Source organism: Lissotriton vulgaris, chromosome 7, assembly GCF_964263255.1.
Source record: "Lissotriton vulgaris chromosome 7, aLisVul1.2, whole genome shotgun sequence".
In the NCBI taxonomy this organism is placed as follows: Eukaryota; Metazoa; Chordata; class Amphibia; order Caudata; family Salamandridae; genus Lissotriton; species Lissotriton vulgaris.
In genome coordinates, this window is record NC_141695.1 from 1,754,559,647 (window position 1) to 1,754,583,782 (window position 24,136).

The 24,136-nt window shown below is 45.9% G+C and overlaps 2 protein-coding genes across 7 annotated transcripts in view; one reads left to right on the forward strand and one right to left on the reverse strand.

Annotated features, from left to right (window-relative positions):
- The window catches only part of LOC147706586 (uncharacterized), a 487,499-nt gene that overhangs the window by 226,839 nt on the left and 236,524 nt on the right, over window positions 1–24,136 (forward strand). The gene's annotated exons all lie outside the window — the stretch shown is intronic.
- LOC147706587 (cell adhesion molecule CEACAM6-like) overlaps window positions 1–24,136 on the reverse strand; it is a 139,158-nt gene that overhangs the window by 16,825 nt on the left and 98,197 nt on the right. For 3 of the 6 annotated variants that reach the window (XM_086933077.1, XM_086933075.1, XM_086933076.1), the window contains 2 exons: window positions 10,815–10,982; window positions 10,627–10,715 (listed from right to left, as the gene is read on the reverse strand). In XM_086933077.1, coding sequence (XP_086789203.1) covers window positions 10,627–10,715; window positions 10,815–10,982 — 257 coding nt within the window. The remainder of the gene's footprint in view (window positions 1–10,626; window positions 10,716–10,814; window positions 10,983–24,136) is intronic. The other 3 variants (XM_086933078.1, XM_086933079.1, XM_086933080.1) reach the window with 2 other exon arrangements.

Here is a 24,136-nt window from a genome sequence, read left to right on the forward strand (position 1 = left end):
TTAAGGACTCGGAAAATTCTAACCTTGATGCATGTACTTGTTTGTTATGCTCAAAACCTTGTAAGTTCCCTAAGGTTTTACTGAACACCCCCAGAAAATGCTGTAGTACAGTTGCACCTATGGTAACCCCATTGTCCACCACTAACACTTTTGCTTCACGATTTTGACCTTGGATGATGTGCAAGTTCCTTAGGTCCAACCAGCCTAACACTGAGGACTCTTTTTTGCAATGTGGAGGTTTTTCCCCTAATTACTCTGTCCTTAAACATAACATTCCTGGCCCACACCAATACTAACACCATAACACTCAGCAGTCAGAAGGTAACTGTAACTTACACCTCTTACATTCAATTAAGGCATATCTGCTATGAGGGTTGTCCATCACCAGTACTGTGCAGCCAATAAACCAGCCATCGCTAAACAAACAGGCATGGAGTAACTGAAGAGATCTGTCACACTGCAGTTACTTTCCTGCGGTGCGTTACATGAATGCTCTTGTATAGCGCAAGAGCATTCATGTAACCTTGCGAGCAGTTGGTGGGAAGCCGGACTTGGAGTCTATTTTGATAAGTTTGAGGGGGGATTTGTTTTCAAAGTTTGAGATCTCTGAGGCCAATCAGAAGGGTATACATGACAAATGTGAGGTATTGGAGAGTAAAATAGATGACATAGCCTCCCGTACAGGGGTCCTAGAATCCGAGGTTAATAGTCTCTCAGAAGTGGTATCGGCTAACACCAGAAAATTGGAAAACTTAAAGATTCAGAATAAAACTTTACAGGATGACATTGAGAGACTGGAAATGCAGGCAAGAAGGAACAACCTTAGACTTCTAAAAATTCCGAAGGGGGCGGAAGGGGGAGATCTAAAATCTTTCATATGCCAGATTCTTAGAGAAGGAATTCTAAAAGATAGACCGGATATTGACTTGGACAAGGAGATCCAGAGAGTTCACAGAGACCCTTTTAAACTGAACCCAGCAAGGAAGGCACCAAGGAAAATATTGATACATTTTCATTCATATTCGGTCAAAGAGCTGATACTGGGGAGAGCCCTGAAAGAACCTGCACAAGTATTTGGCTTGATAAGTTATCAAATCAGGTCAGATCTCGGGAATAGAACTGCACAGAGGCAATGGGACCTTGGTACAAGAATGCCAGAGTTGAGAAGTCGGGGAGCGCAAGTCCAGATGAGATATCCAACTATGTTAAAAATGATGTGGAAAAACAAAATGTATAATTTTAGCTCCACCGAGGACGTTGACTCTTGTTTGAAAACAATGGATTAGTAGTGTAGTTGGAGCTGGAACTTTAGATTATGGTGAACACACAAGGAGAGGATGTTTAAACGAGTGTAAAAGGGTTGAGGGAAGATAGAACCCCAATGAATTATAAAAAAAATATATATAAGAATATGGAAAAAAGAAAACACATATACATGAGATAACACTGGGGGGTGATTTCTTTATTTAGCTAAGATGATGCGTTATGAGTTGAGGTCTCGGCTGCGAAGGGTAGGTCCCGAAGGCGGTTGGTAAACAGCAATGGGGAAAGTAGGAGGGTTCCTCATGGGAGGGGAGGGGGGTTGCAAACAGGGTGGGGCGTTCATGGGGGGAAAAGGAAAAAAATAGTTCTCATATGTGTTCAAAACGTTTTGATTTAGGTTTGAAAGTGGGATAAATGGATAGGCAACATACACTTAAGCTAATAACATGGAATGTGAACGGGTTGAGAGGCAAGAGAAAACTATCTAGGGTTAGGGAGTTTTTGAGGAATAGTAAGGCCGATCTTCTCTGTCTAGAAGAGACTCATTTAGAATCTCAAGAGTGTAGATTAGGTTTGGAAAAGGAGAGGTGGGTACAGGAGGTTCTTTGTTATGACCAACGGGGGAGTACTAGAGGGGTGGCCTTGATTATTAGGAGTGATGTAGGTATCAGGGTCGTAAAAAAAGAGACTGACTATTCAGGGAGGTGGCTGGTCGCGACCCTAACAGTCAATGATTTACCCCTAGTCTGTGCCGTCTATTATGGCCCGAATGATGACAATCCAGAAGCTCTTCGAAGATTAGAGGCTTGTCTGATGAACACCACTGGGCCAATAATAATAGGGGGAGATTTGAACCTAGTCTTAAATAAAGAGAAGGAACGCACCTCTAGAGCGAAATATAATAACCCGTCAAAAACTTTTGTAATGCTGAACAATATAATTAAAGATTTAAATTTATTGGATATATGGAGAAGATTGAATGACGCTTCTAACGATTATACTTTTTACAGTAAAAAATAAAAGCATCATTCAAGAATTGACTTCTTTTTGGTAGATCAAGCATTGTGTTTCGATGTCGTAGATATAAAACATATTCCAGCCATACTGTCAGATCACTCTGCAGTTGAGATGATCTTGGCATTCAAGCAAAGGGGGGTACAAAGGAGATGGACCTTAGACAGAGCCATGTTATTAGATGAAGATTTGATAGTCGAGATGATAAATAAAACAGATGAGTACTTTAAATTTTATATCGGTACAGCTAAAGTACAGACGGTGTGGGAGGCTTATAAAGCCTATATAAGAGGGGTACTTAGTTCAATGTCGGTAGGTAGAATGAGAGCCATGAGAAATGAAGAAATGTAAAAAATAACAAAGATTAAAGACAAAGAAACAGAAATACAGAAAGTATCTCTGGAAGCTACGGGGACCCCAGAAGTTGTTTCATCTCTAGAAAAAGATTTAGATAAATTACGAGCAGAATACCAAGCCAAGATCGATAAGAAGCTCTTAGACAAGTGGAGAGCGCGAAAGCTTCAGCATTTTTCATATGGAGAAAAGTGTGGTTCCCTGTTAGCCTGGAAGGCCAGAACAGATAAGGCTAGAAACTTGATAAAGAGTCTAACTTTACAGGGTACTGGTAGATCAACATGTAGTGAGGATGAGATATTAGAGGAAGCAAGATGTTTTATGAATGATCTCTATAAGGAAGACAAAAGTTTAGAACAAGAAGAAGTGGAGGGATGGTTAGAATCAGTTATGCTTCCCAAGTTGCCAGCGGAATTTAACCCTTTCGCTGCGGCGGCTATTCCTCCGCAGCTCTAACGGGGTGGGGCGGCCGCGCGGCGGCCGCATGCTGGTGACAGAACCGCTCTGTCACCAGCCGCGGTTGAGCTATGCTGGTGACGGAGCGGTTCCGTCATGACCCGCCCCGCTCATTAGAAGGGCCGCGCAGGCGCGAAATCAGCGCCGCGCAGGCGCGGCGGCCGGGCCATGATGGAACCGCTCCGTCATCAGCACAGCCCAACCGTAGCTGATGACGTGGCGGTTCCGTCATCAGCAGGGGAGGGGTTAATGTCCTTTTACAAACGCGAATTACAGAAGAAGAAATCCGGGCCCAATGTAGAAGAATGAACAGGGGGCAAGCTGCGGGCCCAGATCGGCTTCCGAGTGAGTTTTATCTTGGAGTTTTGGAGAGCTTAGTACCAATGTTGAAAATTCTATTTAACACAATTTCCAGGTTCATGGGCAGAAGCCACAGTTACATTATTTTAAAACCCAATAAAGACACACAATCGATTGAGTCCTATAGATCCATATCACTATTAAATATGGATTATAAACTGTTTACTGGTATATTGGCTGCAAGAGTGGCAAAGGTTATCAAGATGGTAGTCCACTCAGATCAGCAAGGTTTTATACCTGGGAGGCAGCTTAATGAGTTGACCTTCCAGGTAATGGGGGCTATTGATATGGCTGAAGCTAACAAAGTTCCACTGACAATAGTAGCGATAGACGCTGCTAAAGCATTTGATCAAGTTAGGTGGCTGTACCTTTGGGGAACCCTAAAAAGATTTGGTTTTCCCGATAATTTTGTTCAAGCTCTCAAGAGTCTTTATCTCTGTCCCAAAGCTAAGGTATTGGTGAACGGGGTGTTGACAGATTGGTTCAATGTTGGGAGAGGCACAAGACAGGGGTGTCCCCTGTCACCGTTATTATTTAATCTTTATATTGAACCTTTTGTTAGCAAGCTAAGGGAGGACACAGTTATTCACCCTTATTGGCTTGGAGGGATGGAACTTAAAACAGATGATCTGCTCCTATACACAACCAATCCTATAGAGACCATACCGCGGTTATTTGAGATGGCGGACGAATTTGGACGAGTCTCGGGTTTACACAATTAATAAAGATAAGACTGAAATAATGGAGTGGAACCAATTTAACAGTTACCCAGGGGCAAAGTCTCAAATGAGGTATTTAGGGGTATTTAGGGGTTCACCTAGTGCAGAACCTAAAGGATATTCCAAAAGTAAATTGGAAGAGGATTTCAAAGGAAGTTGTCAGCCTACTTACTAGATGGGCAAATCTCCCCTTAAACATCTATGGGAGAGTCAATCTTGTTAAAATGATCATTTTGCCGAAATTTACTTTTCTATATAACACAATCCCTTTAACTTTTAAGCGAGAAGATATTGCCAAACTGCAAGGTAAAATAGGCACCTTTATATGGGCAACAAAGGGCTCCAGGATAGCCTGGAAAAAATTGAGAAAAGGCCTTAAAGTGGGTGGGTTAGCCTTACCAGATTAATTACTTTACTATTATGCTTTTCATTTTAAAAATGTTAGGATCCTGACGAATAACCCCGATTCTTTACCATTAGGTCTTTTGTTTAAAGCCATGTTACGAGATGTGATTCAAGGCCAGGTCTCTTTCCTGTACAAGTATGGAGATCCTAAATTTTACAAAAAAGTAAGGTTAAAAATATTGAGAGCTGCTCTGAAAACATGGATGTTCATAAGGAAAAAATTGGATATTCCGTATTATGCGACACAGGCTCCAGTTTGGGATTCCCCTGGCTCTCCTGAGTGCTTACAAGATCAACTGAGTGCGCCACTTAAAAGAGGGGGAATAAAGTGTTAGGGCGATTTACAAGATGGTTGTAATCTTATCAGCTGGGAGGCACTGAGCAGGTTAGCCCAAGGATCTTTGACAAGGTTTAAATATTATCAGATTTCATCTTGGTGGTTGACGCAGACTTGGCAGGCTGAGGAAGCTCATGCAGATGTATTAGATCAAATGGCTAGAGGTGGTATCTGGAAATAGGAAGTTGCATATTGGTATGGAGCATTGCTGAACTTCGAAGACCAGGGAGAAATGGAAGTAGGTAGATTATGGGGGGAGGAATATGGAGATAATGGAGGGAATAGAAGAGATGTATATGAGGTATGGTCTGATTCTTTTGTATTGTTACTGGATTTAGTAAAACCTGCTGCACTGAGGAGAAATCATCTCTATACAGTCTATAGAGTATACTGGTCTCCAGAAAAGTTGTCTAAGGTGACTGGGACGGTATACAGCTGTCCGAGGTGCAAATTCCCAGACGCAGATGATGTCCATATATTTAAGGAATGTACAGAAATCAAACCTTACTGGAATGAGGTATGTGATTTTTTGGAATCTGTTTTGGAGAGACCGAGTATTAGCCTGATTTTCTTTGGTCTACCAAATGATTATCATATGAACACACCAATGTTTAATTTTATATTTTATGTTATTATTTTGGCTAGGAGAGAAATCTGTAGGCTTTGGAAATCAGAAGATCCTCCAGTATTTCCAGAATTTTTATGAAATGTGATTTACACTAGTGAGAATGACATGGCCTGTGATTCAAAAAGTAATGTGAAGACATGGGCAAATTTGTTAACTTGGAGAGAAAAAGATACTGGGTCCAATGATTAAGCCAAAACACCGTCGGACCAAGTCTCCTTAGTAACTTAGACGGATGTAACCGGATAAAGTGAACAGGATTGGAGAAGGTATCAGTGTCATCTTGAAGGGAACGCTCTACTTTTCTCCATTGCCTATCTGAAGGGTTGGTAAAGCATGGTATGGAGTAGTTAGAGGCATCCCATCTCGAGTTTTTCCTTACTTTTTGGCAGTATGAGGACAAAAAAAAACAAACTAAGGAGCTTCTGTCTATCATAGTGGGACGTGTGAAATCTGGCTCCCCAGCTGATCCCTGCCCCCCTAAAATCTTAAAAATTGCTTGGCCGGGCATTGAGGGCAAAGTGCTCTCCCTCCTGAATCGCTCCTTGGAAACAGGGCTGGTCCCCTCCAATTTTAAGGAAGCTCGGGTGATTCCACTTCTAAAGACACCTGGTGCCGATCCTTAAAACTTTAGGAACTTCAGGTCAATCTCTCAGCTACCTTTCCTGGCAAAAACTATCAAACAACATATATCACAATCTTTTACTCGCCACCTGGAGTCAGTGGCGTAACGATAATTGAGGGGGCCACCCTGCCAGGTACATGGAGGGGCCCCCCTCCGGACTCTATTAGGAGCTCTTAGGCCGAAGTGGAGTGATGAGGGGGCCCCCTTGAGCTTGAGGGCCCCCCCGCACTGCGGGGGATGCGTGGGCCTGTGTTACCCCCCTGCCTGGAGTCTAATCAGCTCCTTGAGCCTAATCAGGCGGGGTTCAGAGCCCATCACAGCACCGAATTGGTCATGCTTTTCCGTACTGGACGATCTGAGACTTAGGGCAGACAAAAAAGTGCTGTGTGCTCTGGTACTACTAGACCAATCCGCGGCGTTTGATACTGTCGATCAAGCCAACTACTATCGTGGATTAGTGATCTAGGGATCCAGGGCACGGCTCTGGCCTGGCTGACCTCATTTCTTAGGGACCGTTCCCAGCGAGTACAATTAGGAGACCTGGTGTCACACCCAGCTACGCTGGTTTGTGGAGTACCCCAGAGTTCAGCCTTATCTCCCCTGCTTTTCAATGCCTATCTGCAGCCTTTAATTGCTGTACTGAATCAGATGGATTGCAAGGTTTATAACTATGCTGACGACACCCAAATTTTGATCAAGATCGACCACTCATCTAGGGCCTACCTGAGAGTGCAAGATATTCTCAAGTTAAAAAAACACAGGTTTTAGCGGTCGCTACAACTTCAAATCCTTGAAATTACCTGTTCTGGCCTGCAGAATTGGGGCCCTTCCCCGAATCGGCCATGGCCGTAAAAAAACTTGGTATCAAGATTGATGGCTTGCTATCTATGACACAGCAAGTGTTGGCGGTGGTTGGATACCCTGTGGGCCTAATGCATCAGCTTCGGAAACTGTCTCCTCTGTTGTCCTTCGGCACCCTTAGACTGGCAGTTTCTGCCTTGATCCTGTCACGTCTCTATTATGGTAACGCGTTATATCATGGTCTACCAAAAAATCTTCTGGCCAGGCTTCAGGTTGTAATGAACGATGCCACGCCCTTATTGCAGAACTTACATTGGCTCCCGATCTTACAGAGAACTAAATGTAAAAGTCTTTGTATCGTGCATAAGGCTGTCCATGGCTCAGCCCCTAGTTACATTAAGGATCGATTGACTAATTATTACCCGAGTAGGGTCCTCCGGTCGGCTGATGCCTGTACCTTGGACTGCCCGCGGTATAACTGTTTGTCTTTGGGTGGGTGAGCCTTCTCGACCATAGCCCCTCAGGCATGGAACTGCCTCCCCATCGAACTTTGTAAGGAAACAAATCTCCTCCTCTTTAGGAAGAGTTTGAAAACTGTACTGTTCGTAGAGGCATGGGGATCACTCTGAACAGCTTACTTCGTTCTCAACCAGTACTGGACGACCGCTGATATCGCTTAAAGACCTCTGGGTGATAACGCGCTTTATAAATCCATATTAACATAACATTACATAACATAACACTGCTCTGCCTCACTGTGAAAGGTCAGGAATGCATCATATTCAAGCAATACGGCACATTCCTGTCCTTCCCCCTGCGCTGGAGCCATTTCAGCAGCCTAGTGCCAATGCAGGCACCCTTGGACCATGGTGCAAGAGTGCCTGTGTTGTAGGCAGGATTGTTTAAGGAAAAGACACACAATTGATGGACTCAATGCAGAACAAATCAAAATGTTCACCACCAGTCAAGAGATCTGGGTTAAATCCATCATGTTCCTGCACAGAAAAAATCCATTAAGGCGTTTTCCTCTTTCTATGGGTGCCGCAGAATGAAAAAACGAGGAGCTATAAAGACATTTCTTCTTGTTACGCCTCACCTGGGGAGGGACATCTTTTTGGTGCATTCCCGGGTTTACCAGTTTTGGTAAATATGGGAATGCGTAGAAACCATGGGCTTTGCATCGGAACAGCCCTTGGAACGCCTCCCGTTGCACATACTACTGCAGCGCAGTGATCTGCACTGAATTGCCGTACTCCAGATCAATGAAGACACGTAATGTGGCTGTGCATCGCTGCATAAATCTGACTTAGAGGCTTGCATCACGCATGTACCACTTTGTGTGGTGCAAACATGATGAAAGCCTCTCATAAATATACCTCTAAGTGCGATGATAGGATCTCTGAATGTGTCAATGCGCTAGGCTTACTTGGACTCTAATGCACCCAGACAAGGACTTTTTACTTCCGGCACTGCAAGGGGTTCAATTTATTTGAGCAACGTTTCAACTGATTGACCACTGATGGCCTTCACCTGGTGGTGACGTGGTGTGCTGTATGACTGAGCGACACTACGGTTCACTTGCCCTGATTAAGTTGCCAAAACCTTTCCCTGGCCCCTAGACATGTTGGTAGTTCTTTACTATATCATCTGAGCATGACAGTTGTTTTTTACATGACGTCGAAGGCCTACATGTGTACAAGTTTGGAGGTCCTTTCGACACATTTTACCTTCTTTGTGGGTCCATTTCTGACTTATAGAATGAAGAATGAAATTGCAGATTGTTGGAGAACATTACACGCTTTTGCAGGATTTAGAGTTGAATCTCTTGCAAACATTGCTTGCTTTGCTACACCCCATGGTAGATCTATGAACAGTGGCCTTTACCTGCATGCAAAGGAAGGTGCCAATGATGACAGAGTGAGTCAGTTGCTAGCAACATCCAACAGGCCCTTTGTGGTTGCTCCCATGACGACCGTCCTACTTTTACAAAGATTGATTGTCACTGGATGACACAAACCTATCCTTGTTTATTAGCACCACACGATTGAAGAACCCCCAAATGTAGAGCATTGGCAAATTTCAGACGACCCATATTGTATTTAGTAGATTTATTGATGGTGTCAGGAGAGGGAGGGGTTTGATTGTGAAGCATCATGGGTGACCACCAGCTTAACTCCAGGTCCTGGACTTGTCCACCTATGGATGCTGTAAGGTTTAGTGGTACATTTTGTCCTAAAAACGTTCCATTTGAATCATTTTTGTGTTGTTTTCTTATTACATTTGTATTCAATATTTAACTGTGGGATGTTTATTGTATTTTGTTTAGACTTTATATCTGTTTTGGTACTGCCAAAATAATTTTCATATTTCCTCTACATTTAGCCCAGAGTCTCTGTACCATAACTAAAAGGTGGGGGTGGGGGGCTCGATTATTCAGTGAACTTTGTGTTTGGCCAGACAAGATTGTGGACTTATTACTTAGAACTCAAATTGCCCCCATTTCACTAGACTAATCATCAATTTGGGGCTGTCTTACTTGGAAGATGGCCCCTATGTTTCCAGGATTTGATTGCAGTGCTAGCTCAACCCATGGTGGAGGCATTTCCACCAACAAAATTAAGACTTTAAAACAAGTGTGTATTCCTTTCATAAAGTGATTGAAAAGACCCTTCCAACACATAATATATGATGGAAACCATGTGTGAAAGCAGCGATGCGTCACTTCTCAGTGCGCACTCCTTACGACATTCCTGATGCGTCATATTTAATGTATGACACATCATGTCGCAAGGAGTTACAGATACGTCAGTATTTCTGACGTATCTGTAAGCGCAAAAGTGACGCATTGCTGGAGTGTGTCACAAAAGTGACGCAACTCCAGCAATGCGTCCTTTCTCTTGGGGCAAGCCCCATGTGAAAGGGCCTGCATCAGTCTTACGCCTGCTGTGAGGCAGGCGCAAGATTTTGACGCAACGGCGTCCTAAAAGTGACGCAGTGAAATCTCATAGATTTCACTGCATCACTTCTACGACCCTTCCTTGCGTCAATACGCCCCCTTGCATACATTATACATGGAGCAGGTATAATGTGTTGCAGGGGTTTACAAAGTGACGCATCTACGTGGATGCGTTACTTTGTAAATATGGCGCAAAAAGTGACGCACCAGCGGCGTAAAAGTGACGCACCGCCTCATAAATGAGGCCCTATGTATTTGGGCACTGACAACGTATGTAGAGATGTGTATTGCCAGCGTCATGTAGGCTCAAGAGCCAGGCAGGGGTTGCATCCTCCTGCCCAGTGCAGGGGGCTCCTCTACATTTACTAAAATGAAATGCACCAAAGAGTTAAGAAAGGCACCCCTAATAAAGGAAGGAGGATTTCCTGCAGCATCCCCAGCTGACAGTAGCCACTCCCAGACTGTCACAGCAGGCCATCTCAGGGTCACTCCACAGGGTTGGAGGCAGTTTATCTGCCAGATATAGCACACAGTCTAATGTGCATCAGGGCTCCAACCAGCCCCCAAATCTATGCTCTTCCTGAATAGAGTGGAAGTCCTATGCACTTTTCTCCATACAGTATGAAAGTTAGAAACAAGCAAAATATGAATATATTGGCTTTGTTATAATGAGGCATTATTTACATGACTTCATCAGTGCCTGCTACTCACAGCTGACTGTCCCTCGCGCCCTTTTCTCGTGTTCTCATTTCGGGTATCATGGTTGTTGATAACGCTGGGATTCTGGTAAATATTTTCACCTGAGGCAAAGAGTGATAGAATCATTACTGTTGTGTCACATGTGCATAGTATATAGTATATAATATGCATAGAGATAAAATATGGGTCATGTTATGTACTTTTACATTTGTTTGTGTCCTTTTGTTTCAGACGTCTCTCATAATGAACCACCATCACTGCCACAATGATTCCAGCACCTAGGAGGACTCCACAGGCCACGCCCAGGGTGGTCTGCCAACAGGAGCCAGGGGTGGGGCAAGGACTGCCCGTGGGAGGGAGGTCCGTCCCTGCAGAATGAAAGAAGCCAGTGAGTGTCTGGGTTATATACACTGGGTCTAAGCACATGCAGTGGGGCTGTAACAATTTTGAGAGTGGGGGTGCTGGCCAAAAATGTAATTTCACTAAAGAGTTGTGATAGAAGAGTGAGTGTACTAAATGGACATACTTAAGTAAGAGATTATCAATCAATCTGGGGGCCCTATTTATGAGAAACTAACGCAATAAGTTGAGGTGACTTCCTCTTCCAATGTGTGCCGTAGAATGCAGCATGCACTGAAAGAGGAAAACGTTTCTCCTCGTTGCCCCACGATACGTCCCCCCCGGGGGGCCACTGGCATAGCACTCTGGTGAATTTCCAGGTTTATGAGTGCTAGTAAATCTGGAAATTCATTAATGGACATGGGTGTTGCGTGGGTACACCCACAGCTACACCCATGTCATGCCCCTAACACGCAATGTTTTGCCTGAAAAGGGGCAATATTTATATTTGGTGGGGCTTAACTTCTGCACCATAGAAACAGAGACCCTCTTAAGGAAAATGGTAAAAACCTGGCTCTTTAGAGCAGACTGAGGGCCTGAGGGTCGGACCTTCTGAGCTTTCCAACATTGCTCTACTGACCGCTTAGCGCCGGTGACACCTCTGTTTGCGGTAGCTGTCGCGCTTTATAAGTGTCTGTATTATTAATATTATTTATGAGCACACGTAAAGCCATGCAGGGTGGCTTTATGTGTGCTTGTAAAGATCATGCAGCAGGTTGCGCCACCGGTGAGTAACACAACGTGACACACCAATAGCACAAGGGGCTCATAAATAAGCCCCTGGATGTGTATAGCACTCCTAATCACCCATGAGGGTATCCAGGCACTAAGAGTGCTGCTGCAGGGAACTAGTTGAACATCCACGTCTTGAGTCCTTTTCTGGATTCTAGCAGAGAGAATGAGGTCTGTAGGTGAAGTGGGAGGACGTTCCAGGACTACACAGTGAGGTAGGAGAAAGAGCATCCTCCACTGTTGTTGTGGCAGATGCAGGGGGTGTGGGTGAGGCAGAGGGAATTAGAGCGCAGGTGTCTGGGGGGAAGGTGGGAGTTCAGTTGGTGGTTGATGTATGCTGATCACTGGTTGTGGAGGGCTTGAAGTTGTGTATCAACATCTTGAACTAGCATCTCTTCTGAATGGGGTGCCAGTGGAGCTTCTTGATGTGGGGGGCAATGTGGGCCAGTTTATGAAGGTGTAGGGTGAGTTGGTCCACTGAGTTCGGTATAGTTTTCAGTCTTTTGAGGAGGTGTGATGCGATTCCTACATAGAGTGCAGTGCCATAGTCCAGTCGGCTGGTGACCAGGGCTTGTGTGACAGTGTATCTGGTGTTGATGGCGAGACACTTGAACATTTTGTGGAGCATGTGAAGGGTGAGGAAGCAAGCAGAAGAAACTGCGTTTATCTATCTTTTCATGGTGCACTTACTGTTCAGGATGGTGTCTAGGATACGGGTGTGGTAGGTTGGAGTGGGTGAGAGTCCTAGATCGGGGGGCCAATAGGTGGCATTTAAGGGGACACTTTCATCTTTTCTGTGTGAGTTGTAGGCCATTGTCTCTCCTCCAGTTGTCAATGTTGCTCATGCATCTGCAGAAGTTGGCCAGCATGGTGGAGGGGTCATCTCATATTAAGAGGATCACCTGGTTGTTTTCGGTGTAGGATATGATGTTAAGTCTATGCTATCTGGAAATGAGGTACCAGGGGATTGGAAAGGCCTAGTAGAGGACCTAAAACAGAAATGCTCAATAATAAATGTCCATAAGATAATAATGACACTAAATCTAACTAGAGCTGCAGGCCCAGATAATTTACCAGCCCTGATACTAAACTCAAACCAGACCAGGTGGACGAAATTCTTTGCGTAAATGTTTGCCTTAATTTTAGATCAAGGGATTATGCCTCCAAACTGGAAGAGAGCCATAATAAAACCACTACATAAGAAAGGGGATGTATCTGCTGCAAAGAATTATAGACTAATAGACCTATTGGATATAGGAGAAAAAAAATGTTCTAAAATAATCCTTGGAAAGCTAAAAGTTTGGGTGGAACATAGGTCTATCGTCCCCGTCGAACAAGGTGGCTTCAAAGAAGGCCACTCGACGATAGATCATTGCTTTGCACTGTGGGCATTGGCTAGGAAATCGATGGAACAAAATGGCAAATTATTTTGCTGTTTCGTCGATTTCCGGGCGGCGTTCGACACAGTGGACCGAAATAGCCTCTGGGAAGTATTAGAAAATTATGGAATTCCACAGGGTATATTAAACATCTTAAAAGATTTACTTAGTGGCAATTGGGCCCAGGTCATTAAAGACACAAAGGGCTCACTAACACATAAATTCCCAGTAAGGAACGGTTTGAGACAAGGGTGCGTTCTGGCACCCTTGCTTGTTTCAATTTTCTTGGCAGATCTCCCCCACTGGCTTGGAAGTTGAAAGAAGTGCGAGTCCATGTATGAATTGCAATAAAGTGTCATGCCTTTTATGTGCCGATGACCTTGTGATCTTGGATCAAACCGAAATGGGCATCCAAAGGAAATTAAATGTTTTTAAAGAATATTGTGATAAAAAGTTTTTAACTGTAAATATGGAAACAACTAAGATCCTATGCTTTGGAAAGAGGGTAAATAATTTTAATTGGTTTTTAGGACAGGATAAACTAGACGTAGTAGGTGAATATAAATATTTAGGCCTCTGGTTTAATAGCACACTAAAGTGGAATACCCAAGTGGAGGCACAAACGGCTAAGGCTTATTCCTTGGTCTGTGGTCTGAAAAAATGTAATAAAGATTACGGTGACATGTCACACAGACCGCTTTTAAAGGCATTTGAAGTGATGATCCCCCCACAAGTGCTTTATGGTGCAGAGGTGCTTTACCTGACTGGTAAAAGAGGGTGGGACCGGGAAGAAGGTAACATTTTGAAAATGTTGTTGGCCTTACCAAATAGCTCCATGATTCAAGCTATCAGAATGGAGGTGGGGTTGACATCATGGGATGTAAAGACTCAAACGTCCTTAATAAGATTTTGGAACCGACAGGAGTCTGGTGGTGAAGAGAAGGTATCGATCTGGTGTAGAGAGGAAATTCAAGCAAGCAGCTTACGCTGGGCGCTAGATGTGAAGAAAACTCTCCAGACGGTAGCTGCGCACTTGAAACTGAGCCTCTCTCCACCATTGTGGAACATAGTCTGCACTAAAAAAATGCTTAGAGACAAAGGGCTTGAATTTTCCAGATCACAAGACATGGACTATCTGAGGTTAAAAAAATCAGTAAATTGGTTAAAGAATTAATGGGAAAAGGAGGTCCGGTTCCCATATTTGGATTTACTGCCCAATAGATGGCTAAGACACGAAATCTTGAAGGCTCGGGTGGGCCTAAATCCATGGAAGATTGAAAGAAAAATAAGAATGGCCCTGATCCACCCGGACGGAACCTGTAAATGTGGGCTAGGAGTAAGAAATTATATTTTACATATATTGTTCGATTGTACATGGATTTTAGCAATTCGGAAAGCCTTTTTACGTCCAATTTTTTTAAAATATGAGGTGACCTCCCGTGCAGATGCCATTGACCTCCTTACAGAAATGACTTTTTTGGATATTACAATTGCATTGGGGAAATTTCTGAAAGCAACAAGAGAATATATAACGGAGGTAGCAAAGGAGGGCGGGAGAGATTAAAAAGTACAGTGTTTCCCAATTTTATGCTATGGTTTTATAAGTGTTGTAAATGTGTAAAATGAATTGTGGTTTTAAATATCTTTTATCACTATGTGTAATCCATTGCTCTATGTATGGTTTATAGACTATTGTCTAAATAAACTTTGTTATCAACTCAACTCAACTATGCTATCTGACCATGCTGGCAAGGAGAGTCATGTAGGTGTTGAACAGGGTAGGGCTGAGGGATGCACCAAGATGGACACTGCAGATAGTGTATTTGGGTTCCAAGATGAAGGGCGGATGGTGGAATCTCTGGGTTCTACCTATGAGGAAGGAGGCGGTCCACTTGAGGGTAGCCCATTGGATTCCAATGCTGTGAATCCTTTTGAACAGGCTCTCCGAGGCATCCCGTCCTTCCTCACGCTCTGACCTCAGCCACTGGAACCATTCTTCCAGTGATTCTTGAATTGATCAATTCCTCTATCTCTTCTGGAGTGGTTCCCCCGCCATGGAAATGTGCAATGGTGAAACCACTACTTAAAAAACCCAATCTCGATCCGGATCATTTGGGGAACTATCGTTCTATTTCTCTTCTCCCGGTGCTCAGTAAAATCCTTGAGAGACATGGTAATTCAGTTCGATCAGGGTTCTTGGAGTCCCAGAATCTCCTTCACTGCTCACAGATGGGGTTCCCGCCCCAACATGGGACAGAAACAGCTCTTTTAGCAGTTGTTGAAGAGTCCAGGAAAATTCTGGAGGTGGTACAGCGGCTATTATCCTCCTGAACCTCAGCGCCGCATTCGACACCGTAAACTATAACATCTAGACTCTTAGACTCATGAGTCTTGGGGTGACGGGGGTGTCATCACCTGGCTGCAATCCTTCTTAGAAGACAGGTACTTTCAGGTCTTTGAAGGAGATATCATTTCAAAGTGTATGTCTCTCAGCTTCGGTGTGCCTCAGGGATCTTCACTGAGCCCTACATTGTTTATGTCTACATGAGTCCGCAGGCAGAGATAGTCTGTCCATTTGGCATATAAATAGTTACCTACACAATGACACACAGCTTGTGGTGGCCTTAAACCACCCGGAAAATTCACCCTCCGGCTTAGGCCGCTGCCTGCAGAAGGTAGCCAAATGGATAGAGCTCTCGTGCCTGAAACTAAATGAAGACAAGACAGAGCTTATGCTCCTGGGAAACTCTCCAATATTCAACTCAGGGTTACTGTGGTCTTATTGTCTTGGCCCTGCTCTGGAACCAAACAATCAGATCAAAAGTTTGGGCATGTGGCTGGATCGTTCCCTGAACTTTGAATATCAGGCGGTGAAACTATCGTCCACTTTCTATGGCATTCTGAGGATTCTTTGCAAAATACTTCCTCTCCTCCCTTTCCAAGCAAGAAGGATAATGATCCAGGCTCTTATTCTATCATGCCTGGACTATGGTAATGCCCTTTATCTAGGAACCTCCAAATCCACCACCTCCAAGCTACAGATTATTCAAAACTGCGCAGCTCGCCTGCTCCTCAAGACCCCGTACCGGCAATCTGCCAAGCTGGCACTGAAGACTCTTCATTGGTTGCCTATAATGGAAATAATCAAATTTAAGGCTTTATGTATCACGCACAAGTGCTTCCGGGGGAAAGGACCGACAATTACTCGATCTATAATAAGCCCCTCCTGCCGTAACAGAAGTCTCCGCTAGGCTAACCTTCTGCTTGCTGTACTTCCAAAAATAGAAAGAGCAAGAAGCGGGGGCATTCCTTCTCTTACAACGATGCTAAGCTATGGAACGCTATCCGACATATATCGGGAGTCCAAACCGATGCCCTTCCAGAAACTCCTTAAAACTTGGCTCTTCCAAAATTCCACCTAACAAGCTGTCCTCTCTGTCCGCGTTTGCTGATAGTGCTAGGATGCCCTAGGGTAGCTACGAGCTCTATAAATGCTTATTCATTCATTCATCCTTTTTCAAGAGTTGGTGGTACTGGTTAAGGGCAGTTCTGAATTTTGTTCAGCCTGTTGGCTCCATGCTGGTGTGTCATCTCCTTTCGAGTCATATGCAGGTACGCTTAATAGTTCTAACCGCCAGATTCATGAAAAACGGCATTTGCGATTCTGTAATAGCGGAAAAAAGCGAATCGCTATTCAGAAATCGCAAATCCGAATTGATGAAGATTTGCGATTAAAAAAAGTGATTCGCACGCGATCGCAAATTCCGTTAGCGATTACCGATAATCGCAGAAAAATCGCTATTTTCGGCTACCCACGCCGGGATTGCGAACTCACAAATAGCGATATCGCTATTTGCGAGATCGCAAACTCGCGAGATCGGGAAAACGGGAAGTCGCATTTCAAGCCCAGTGATGACATCACAACCAGGAAGCAGCCAGTTCCCACCCCCATTCACCACAGTGAGGCTGACTTCGAGGGAGCAAGTGGGAGAGCTGCTGCAATACAGGAAATTACTACACATCTACTACTTTGCTACAATGTCAGAGGAACCTGTTCCTGGCACCAGCAACTCCTCTGGGCGCAAAAGGAAGCTCAAATTTTCCAAGCAGGAGTTCGAACACTTGATTGAGGGGGTGGTGGCCAACCACGATAAACTCTTCGGAAAAGATTCCAGGAGGGTCCCTGAGCAAGAGAAACTGAGGATATGGCAGGGGATTGCCTCCACTGTTAACTCCGTGGGAGTGGCCGACAGGTCCCTAGAGGAGCTGAAGAAACGGTGGTATGACCTCTGAGGCCGTGCCAAGGAGAAGGTGGCGGAGCGCCTTGGAGAGTCGTCTGGCACTGGAGGTGGCGGACCTACAGTCCCTCCCAACACAGCCATGGAGGACCAGGTGGAAGACACCCTAGAGAGGGAGGCCTGTATAGGCTTCACACGTCTCGACTCATCCCGCACCACCCAAGACACCCAAGGTAAGTGGCATGCGACTGCGACCCTGCCCCCTATGAATGTCCATGACCAAATAGGCTCCCCTAATGTCCCATAGGCATGCCATAGTTGCACATCAAGGAATGTCCTGATGCATTGTGGGAGATGTAGTGTGGCCACAATGTAGTAGTACCACAATGCAGCCAGACAGGTCCCAAAGCACACAAAGCCACAGCCATTCAGGGAATGTCACCCAGCATGCATGTAGCAACTGCACGTGTGCCAGATACATGCAACTAATGATCCTCCACTTACCCCCACAGGTGGCGGCGAAAGCAGCGATAGTGAAAGGCTGCAAATTGATGAGGAGGTCCAGGAGGAGGAGGTGCCACCACCAACCCAGGCACCAGCCCCTGCCGCTGCTACAACACCAGCAGCCAGATCCACCTGCAGTGTTCCCCCTGCGACTGGTGCAGCACCTACAGCCGCTGCCAGGCCAGCTACTATTGTGCCCCCTGCTACTGCTGCACCACCTAGAGCCGCAGCCAGGCCAGCTACCATTGTACCCCCTGCATCTGGCGCACCAGCAACGCCAGCTGTCACACCCCCAGCAGCTGTTGCTACAACATCTGGGCCCGCGCCAGTTGCGACACAGCGGCCAGCCACAGACTCAGGCCAGCAGGGCAGGCGTGGCAGGTCTTGCCAGCACACCACTCCAGCAAGCAGGAGGGGCAATGGACAGGGACTGGCGCATTTGAGCGTTGAAAGACGCATGTTGAGGATACACCAGCGCCAGGCACGACAGCAAGGAGCCATTCAGCTGCAGCTCCATAAGATACGGCGCAATGTGGCCACAGTCGCAGACCGCATGGACCGCATGACGGCGGCCATGGCAGGTGTGGGGGAGCGCATAGACAACATGACTGCAGCCATGGCAGGTGTGGGTGAGGGAATGGCCCGCATGGCTGCAGCCATGGAGGCCAACACCGCTGCAATGTCCACACAGCGCAGTGCAGCACGCCGCCGCCACCGTCAACTCATGAGCCGGCTGGCCTCCTACAGCAGGTCGAATTATGTTGCTGCCAATGCAACTTCTCTGTTGGCGCGGCGGTCCCTAACACAGCAGCACCAACTTGTCCAGTGCAGTGAGGACATGACCAGGGTCCTGGAGCACCTCACCACGGCCGTTACGGCACTACACCCTCCAGCAATACCATCCACTGTGGGGGGTGATGATGCTAGTGAGGGGGCATCCAGCGTCAGCAGCCACTCAGCCTCACAAATCCCACCACACAGCAGCAGCACCAGGCCCACGCCAGGTCCAGAAGCCCCGGAGGAGGATGCCCCTCAGAGGCGCTTGGGCGCAACGCGCAGTAGGCGCACTTGAGAACATTTGACTTTCATTGGCACAGGCTGACTTTAAGCCTGCCATGTCCTATGACACAGCAGTATGCTGTAATACTGTTAGTGGGAGATAGTTGTACTGAAACCTTATTTTTTTGTGATTTGAACAAATACATTTATTTTGCTACACACATTAGCGTTGTGTCATCATTACATTTTGCATGCATTGTTGATTTCTGGGGTGATGGAAGAGGTTGTACTATAAACTGTTCACTGTGATGTGGTTGCGACGTCTGTGCCCTTCTGCTGGGTTCTCCCCACATGCATGGCGCGCATGTGCAGGTGGCCGGTTGTCCCCTTCAGATTCACTGCCAGAGATGTCAACAGGTATACGGCGCTTGGTTGCAATGTTATGTAGTATTGCGCAGACAGCCACAATGCGGCAGCACACTGCAGGACTGTAATACATGGCCCCACCTGTCTTGTGCAGTATGCGGAACCTGCTCTTGAGCAGGCCAAATGTCCTTTCTATGCAATTCCTTGTCCGTATGTGTGCAATATTGTAGCGCCGTTGCTGGGGTGTAGCAGGGTTGAGGTATGGGGTCAGGAGGTATTCACGGAGGGCGTAGCCACTGTCACCTGAATGAGAGGAGCAGATGGTGATTGCCTGTGCTGCGCTGTTACATCTTAGCAATGCGACATTTTCGACAAAGTGTACTTACCAAGTAGGTGTCCTTCCCCAAACTCTCCCCTGACCAGTCGTGTGTGGAGGCCGCTGTGCCGGAATATGAAGGAGTCATGGGTACTCCCTGGGTACTGTGCGACAATGTCAGTGATGTATGTCTTAGCATTGCAGACCATCTGGATGTTGAGGGAGTGGTAGGACTTTCTATTGCGGAACATATACTCCATGGCAGCTGGTGGGCAGATGGCGACGTGGGTACAGTCTATGCATCCGAGCACATGTGGAAAATGGGCTACATTGTAGAATTGTAGCTTGGTCATGTCCAATTCCTGTTGGCTGGCGGGGAATTTGATGTGACGGTGTAGCTGGGTGAGCATGGCGTCAACAAAAGTGTGGAGGCTGCGTGACATGGTGGGCTGGGATATCCGCCCAGCAGCAGCTACTATCCCCTGGAAACTCCCGGAGGCCAGGAGGTGCAGGCTACACAATACCTGCACATGTGCAGGCACCGCATTGGTACGGATTGTTGGGTGCTGCATCAGGGGGTCAAGGTCCTGTATTAGCTGCATTATCATTTCCCCATTCAGCCTGTATTTAGCATATATCTGCTCTCTGGTTTGGCCCAGCAAGGTGACCCGCTGGCGGAATATCCTGTCCTGGATCCTGCGTCTCCTCCGTGCTAATCGCTGTAGCCTTCGACGCCTCACCACCATGTACATTCCTGGCATTGTGGGACTCCTAATGCTGCTGCTGATGATTGTCCTTATGTGTGATTGGTCAGGCCAGAACCTGTTGGTGATTGGACAACGGTTTTTTAAAAGTAATTTTTGCATGGCTTTTATGGTTACCACCTGCTTTGAGTTGTCCTTATTTTGCGCGGCGCAAAATGCGATTTATGGGTTTTTCGCTATTAGCGATTTTTCTTGAATACCGATTGCGAATCTATAGCGAATTCGCTATGTATTTCGCAGAATCCGTGGTTTCTCGCATTTTCCGAATCGCTAATGCTGACCTGCCGGGATTCTGCGAATATAATAGCGAATTCGCTATCCTGTGTTTGCGAATTCGCTATTTTGATGTTGAATGCCGATTACGGAAATTGCGCCCGCAATTGCATTTTCGCAGCGATTGCGGGCGCAATTTTACTTCATGAATCAGGCTGTAAGTTCCATCGTGTACCAACTGGCTTGGTTGGAGGACCTTTTGAGCTTGCCGGGTTTGCTGGGGGCAACTCTGTCAACACAGTCTGTGAACCAGATGGAGAAGTTCTTGACCGCCTGTTCTAGGTTTGTTGTGGTGTGAAGGCGGGAGGTGTTGAGGGCATTGATACATTGGCTCTATGAGATCTTGTTCTAGCTGTAGTGTGATGTGCAGGGTGGCTTGCGGGTGGTGATGGGGATCCCTAGAGGGCATAGTGGATGATGGCATGGTCGGTCCAGGTGAGGTCGGTGACATGGCTGCACTTGATTCTGTCACTGGCCATGAAGATCAGGTCTAGTGTGTGTCATGTGATGTGAGTGCGGTTAGTGACCAGCTGGGTGAAGCTGATGTTGCTCATGCTTGAAGGAGGTTGGCGGTGTTGGTACAGTTGGGGTCATCGTGGTGAAAATTGAGGTTGACATGGAAGTTACAGTTTTCAGAGTTGATGGCGAGCGGAGTGATGAAATCGGGAATGGTGTTGCAGAAGCTGGGGCGAGGTCCTAGAGGTCTGTAGGCAAGGGTGCCTCTGATGGTTTTGCTGTCGGTTTGGAGTTGGAAGTTTAGGTGTGTTCCATGATCAGGGTGACTTCATCTGCCGTGATGGTGCAGTGAATGGTTTCCTTGGGAATTATGGCGATTTCACAACCATTCTTTTTTTTTGGGGGGGGAGCAATTTTTATCTTATTTTGAAACAATACGCAACCAAAAACAGTGACAAACATATCAATCGGCATAAGCTTAGAAATGACATGTTGTATACATTTCAGGACTTTCACTTTTACACTTCTGATATACAAATGAATGCAGCCTCTTACTGTGACAAACCCCTCCCCCAACAGCAAGGTCTCACCACAGTGCAAGTATGTTCCCCCTTATGTATCTACGAGTAGGCGGGCATTGCTAATCGGCAGACAGAGCATCCCTCTACTCTTGTTCCATCTCTCTCAGATCTTTGTCCATTTGTGCGGGCATCCCGTACCCTCGTAGACCACCCATTCTGCTTGCATTTACCAGATCATGTAGTTTTCTCATTCGTTAAACGTAGGAGAGGACTCAGCCCCCCATTTGCATGCTATATTACGTTTAGCTACCATAAAGCCCGGTGTGAGACAAAGTTTCTCTGTCATTGTTAGGTCTGTTTTGCCCCAGATGTTTAATTAGCACTCTTGGGGTGACATCACCATTTCCTTGCCACATAGTTTTTGCATGCGCATGGCAATTTCATTCCAGTATTCTCTTATCTTGGAGCAGTCCCACCATAAATGTAAAAAGTACCCTCTTCGCCGCAATTTTTGGGACAAAGTGCAGTGTTGAGTCTGGTATTTTAACTAGTATAGTACATGCATAATATGTCCTATGAAGTAGTTTCAGCTGGATCAGCCTAAGCGAGATTAGATAGTCACCTCACTGGGCGATGTGAGTACTTCCAGCCAATCCTCCTCATCCAGCTTCCCCACATACTCCTCCACCTGGATCGCAATATTTCCAAAGAATTATTTAATATCTTCCGGTACGTTTGCAAGACTGCCTTCTCACTTAGATAATTGTCTAAGAGCCTATCATCCAGAGGGGAAGAGGCCAGAAGATCCGTGTCCCTCGGGATAGCTTGTTGCAATGCATGTCTAACTTGGAGGTATCGAAAGATATCTGTGGGAGCCAACGCGTTGTCTTTTTTAAGGTCGGCAAAGGGTTTAATCTTCCCACCTATAGGCCGCTCACTCTGGAGAGACCGATCAAGTCTCATTTCTTTAAGCCTGGTTGGTTTCCCAGTAATCCCAGGACTCTTGTGTCCCGTAGTGGCGTAGCTAAAGTTATCTTGTCTTCCCACCCCAGCGCTGTTAACACTGTGCGAGCGTTGTTGATGTTGGTGTGGTAAGTGGTGCTGCCTGATTCCTGCCACAGATGGCACTGAGGTATCTTTTTGGTCTCATATTATGTCCATCCATATTGTAGGCTGGTTCTTTGTGGGCCACATGTACCCAGCTGTTAACTACTATGAGTTGCGTTGCCCAGTAGTAAAATTGTAGCGCTGGGAGCCAAATCCGCCCATCACACCAACTCCTGGTCAATTTATTTAATGTGATCCGCGGATTTCTCCTGTCCCAGAGGAGTGCCCTTATCTCTGCTTCTACTGCTTTGAAGTACTCCTGAGAGACTAGGAATGGCGTGTTCTGCAATATATATACAAAGCAGGAAAGCGCCATCATCTTGTACAGGGTGGCTTAGCCCAACACTGACAAAGGTAATGTCCTCTAATGTCTTCTTGTAGATGGCGTCGTGGGGGGTCTAAATTTCGGTTATGGAACACTGTTGGGTCACTGGTTACATAGATTCCCAAGTATCAAAAACCTTCTGTCACCACACGTGCTGCACAGGTTCTAGGGAGTCTCGGATTTAGGCCCCATAAAACATATATAAGAGATTTATCCAAGTTTATAGTGTATCCTGAGTGCTTTTTGTATAGGGTGAACATATGAAGCACTTTAGGTAGGGAAGAATAAGGTTTGTCCAGATAGAGAAGAATATCATCTGTGTAGAGGGAGATTCTATCCTCCCAATACACCGTCCACTTAAGTCCTCTGATAAGTGGGTCGCCTCATTTCCATGCAGCCAGAGACTCCAATACCAGGGCAAAGATTAATGGGGACAGGGGGCAACCCTGCTAAGTACCTCCGTGGAGTTTAAAAACTGATGATCCTCCCCCATTTACCGTCACCTGCGCCAGGGGATCAGAGTACAGGAGCCTCATCTATGCTATACATTTATCCCCAAAGCCCATCCTCTCTAGGACCACAAATAGGAAGGGCCATTCTATCATGTTGAAAGCTTTCCTAGCGTCCAATGACATTACAACCGAATTTTCCCTAATACTCTCGGCTCTTCCCAGCACTACATTGAGTCGTCTTAGGTTGAGCGCTGTATTGCTATTCGTCATAAATCCTGATTGGTAGGGTTGACCCAATTTATGCATCAAGTGGGCCAGGTGAGTCGCCAGGATCTTGGCTAAGACCTTCACCTCTACATGAATCAGAGATTTAAGTCTGTATGATGCGCAATTGTCTGGTGGCTTGCCAACTTTATAGATTATGACAATATTGGCCAACCTCTGGCTTTCAGACAGCTTCCCAACATTGATACTTTTCTGAAACATTTGTAATAGATACAGTGCCGTTGTGGAGGCCGCTACTTTATATAGCTCAATCGGCAGACCATTGGGTCCCATTGCTTTCCCAGTTTTCAATGACTGAATCGCCTGTGTCACTTCGCTTTCTGTAAGCTCTAGCTCTAGACTGACTCTATCTGTCTTTTCAAGGGAGGGGATATTAAGAGTGAACAGGTGCCTCCACCTGGGTAAT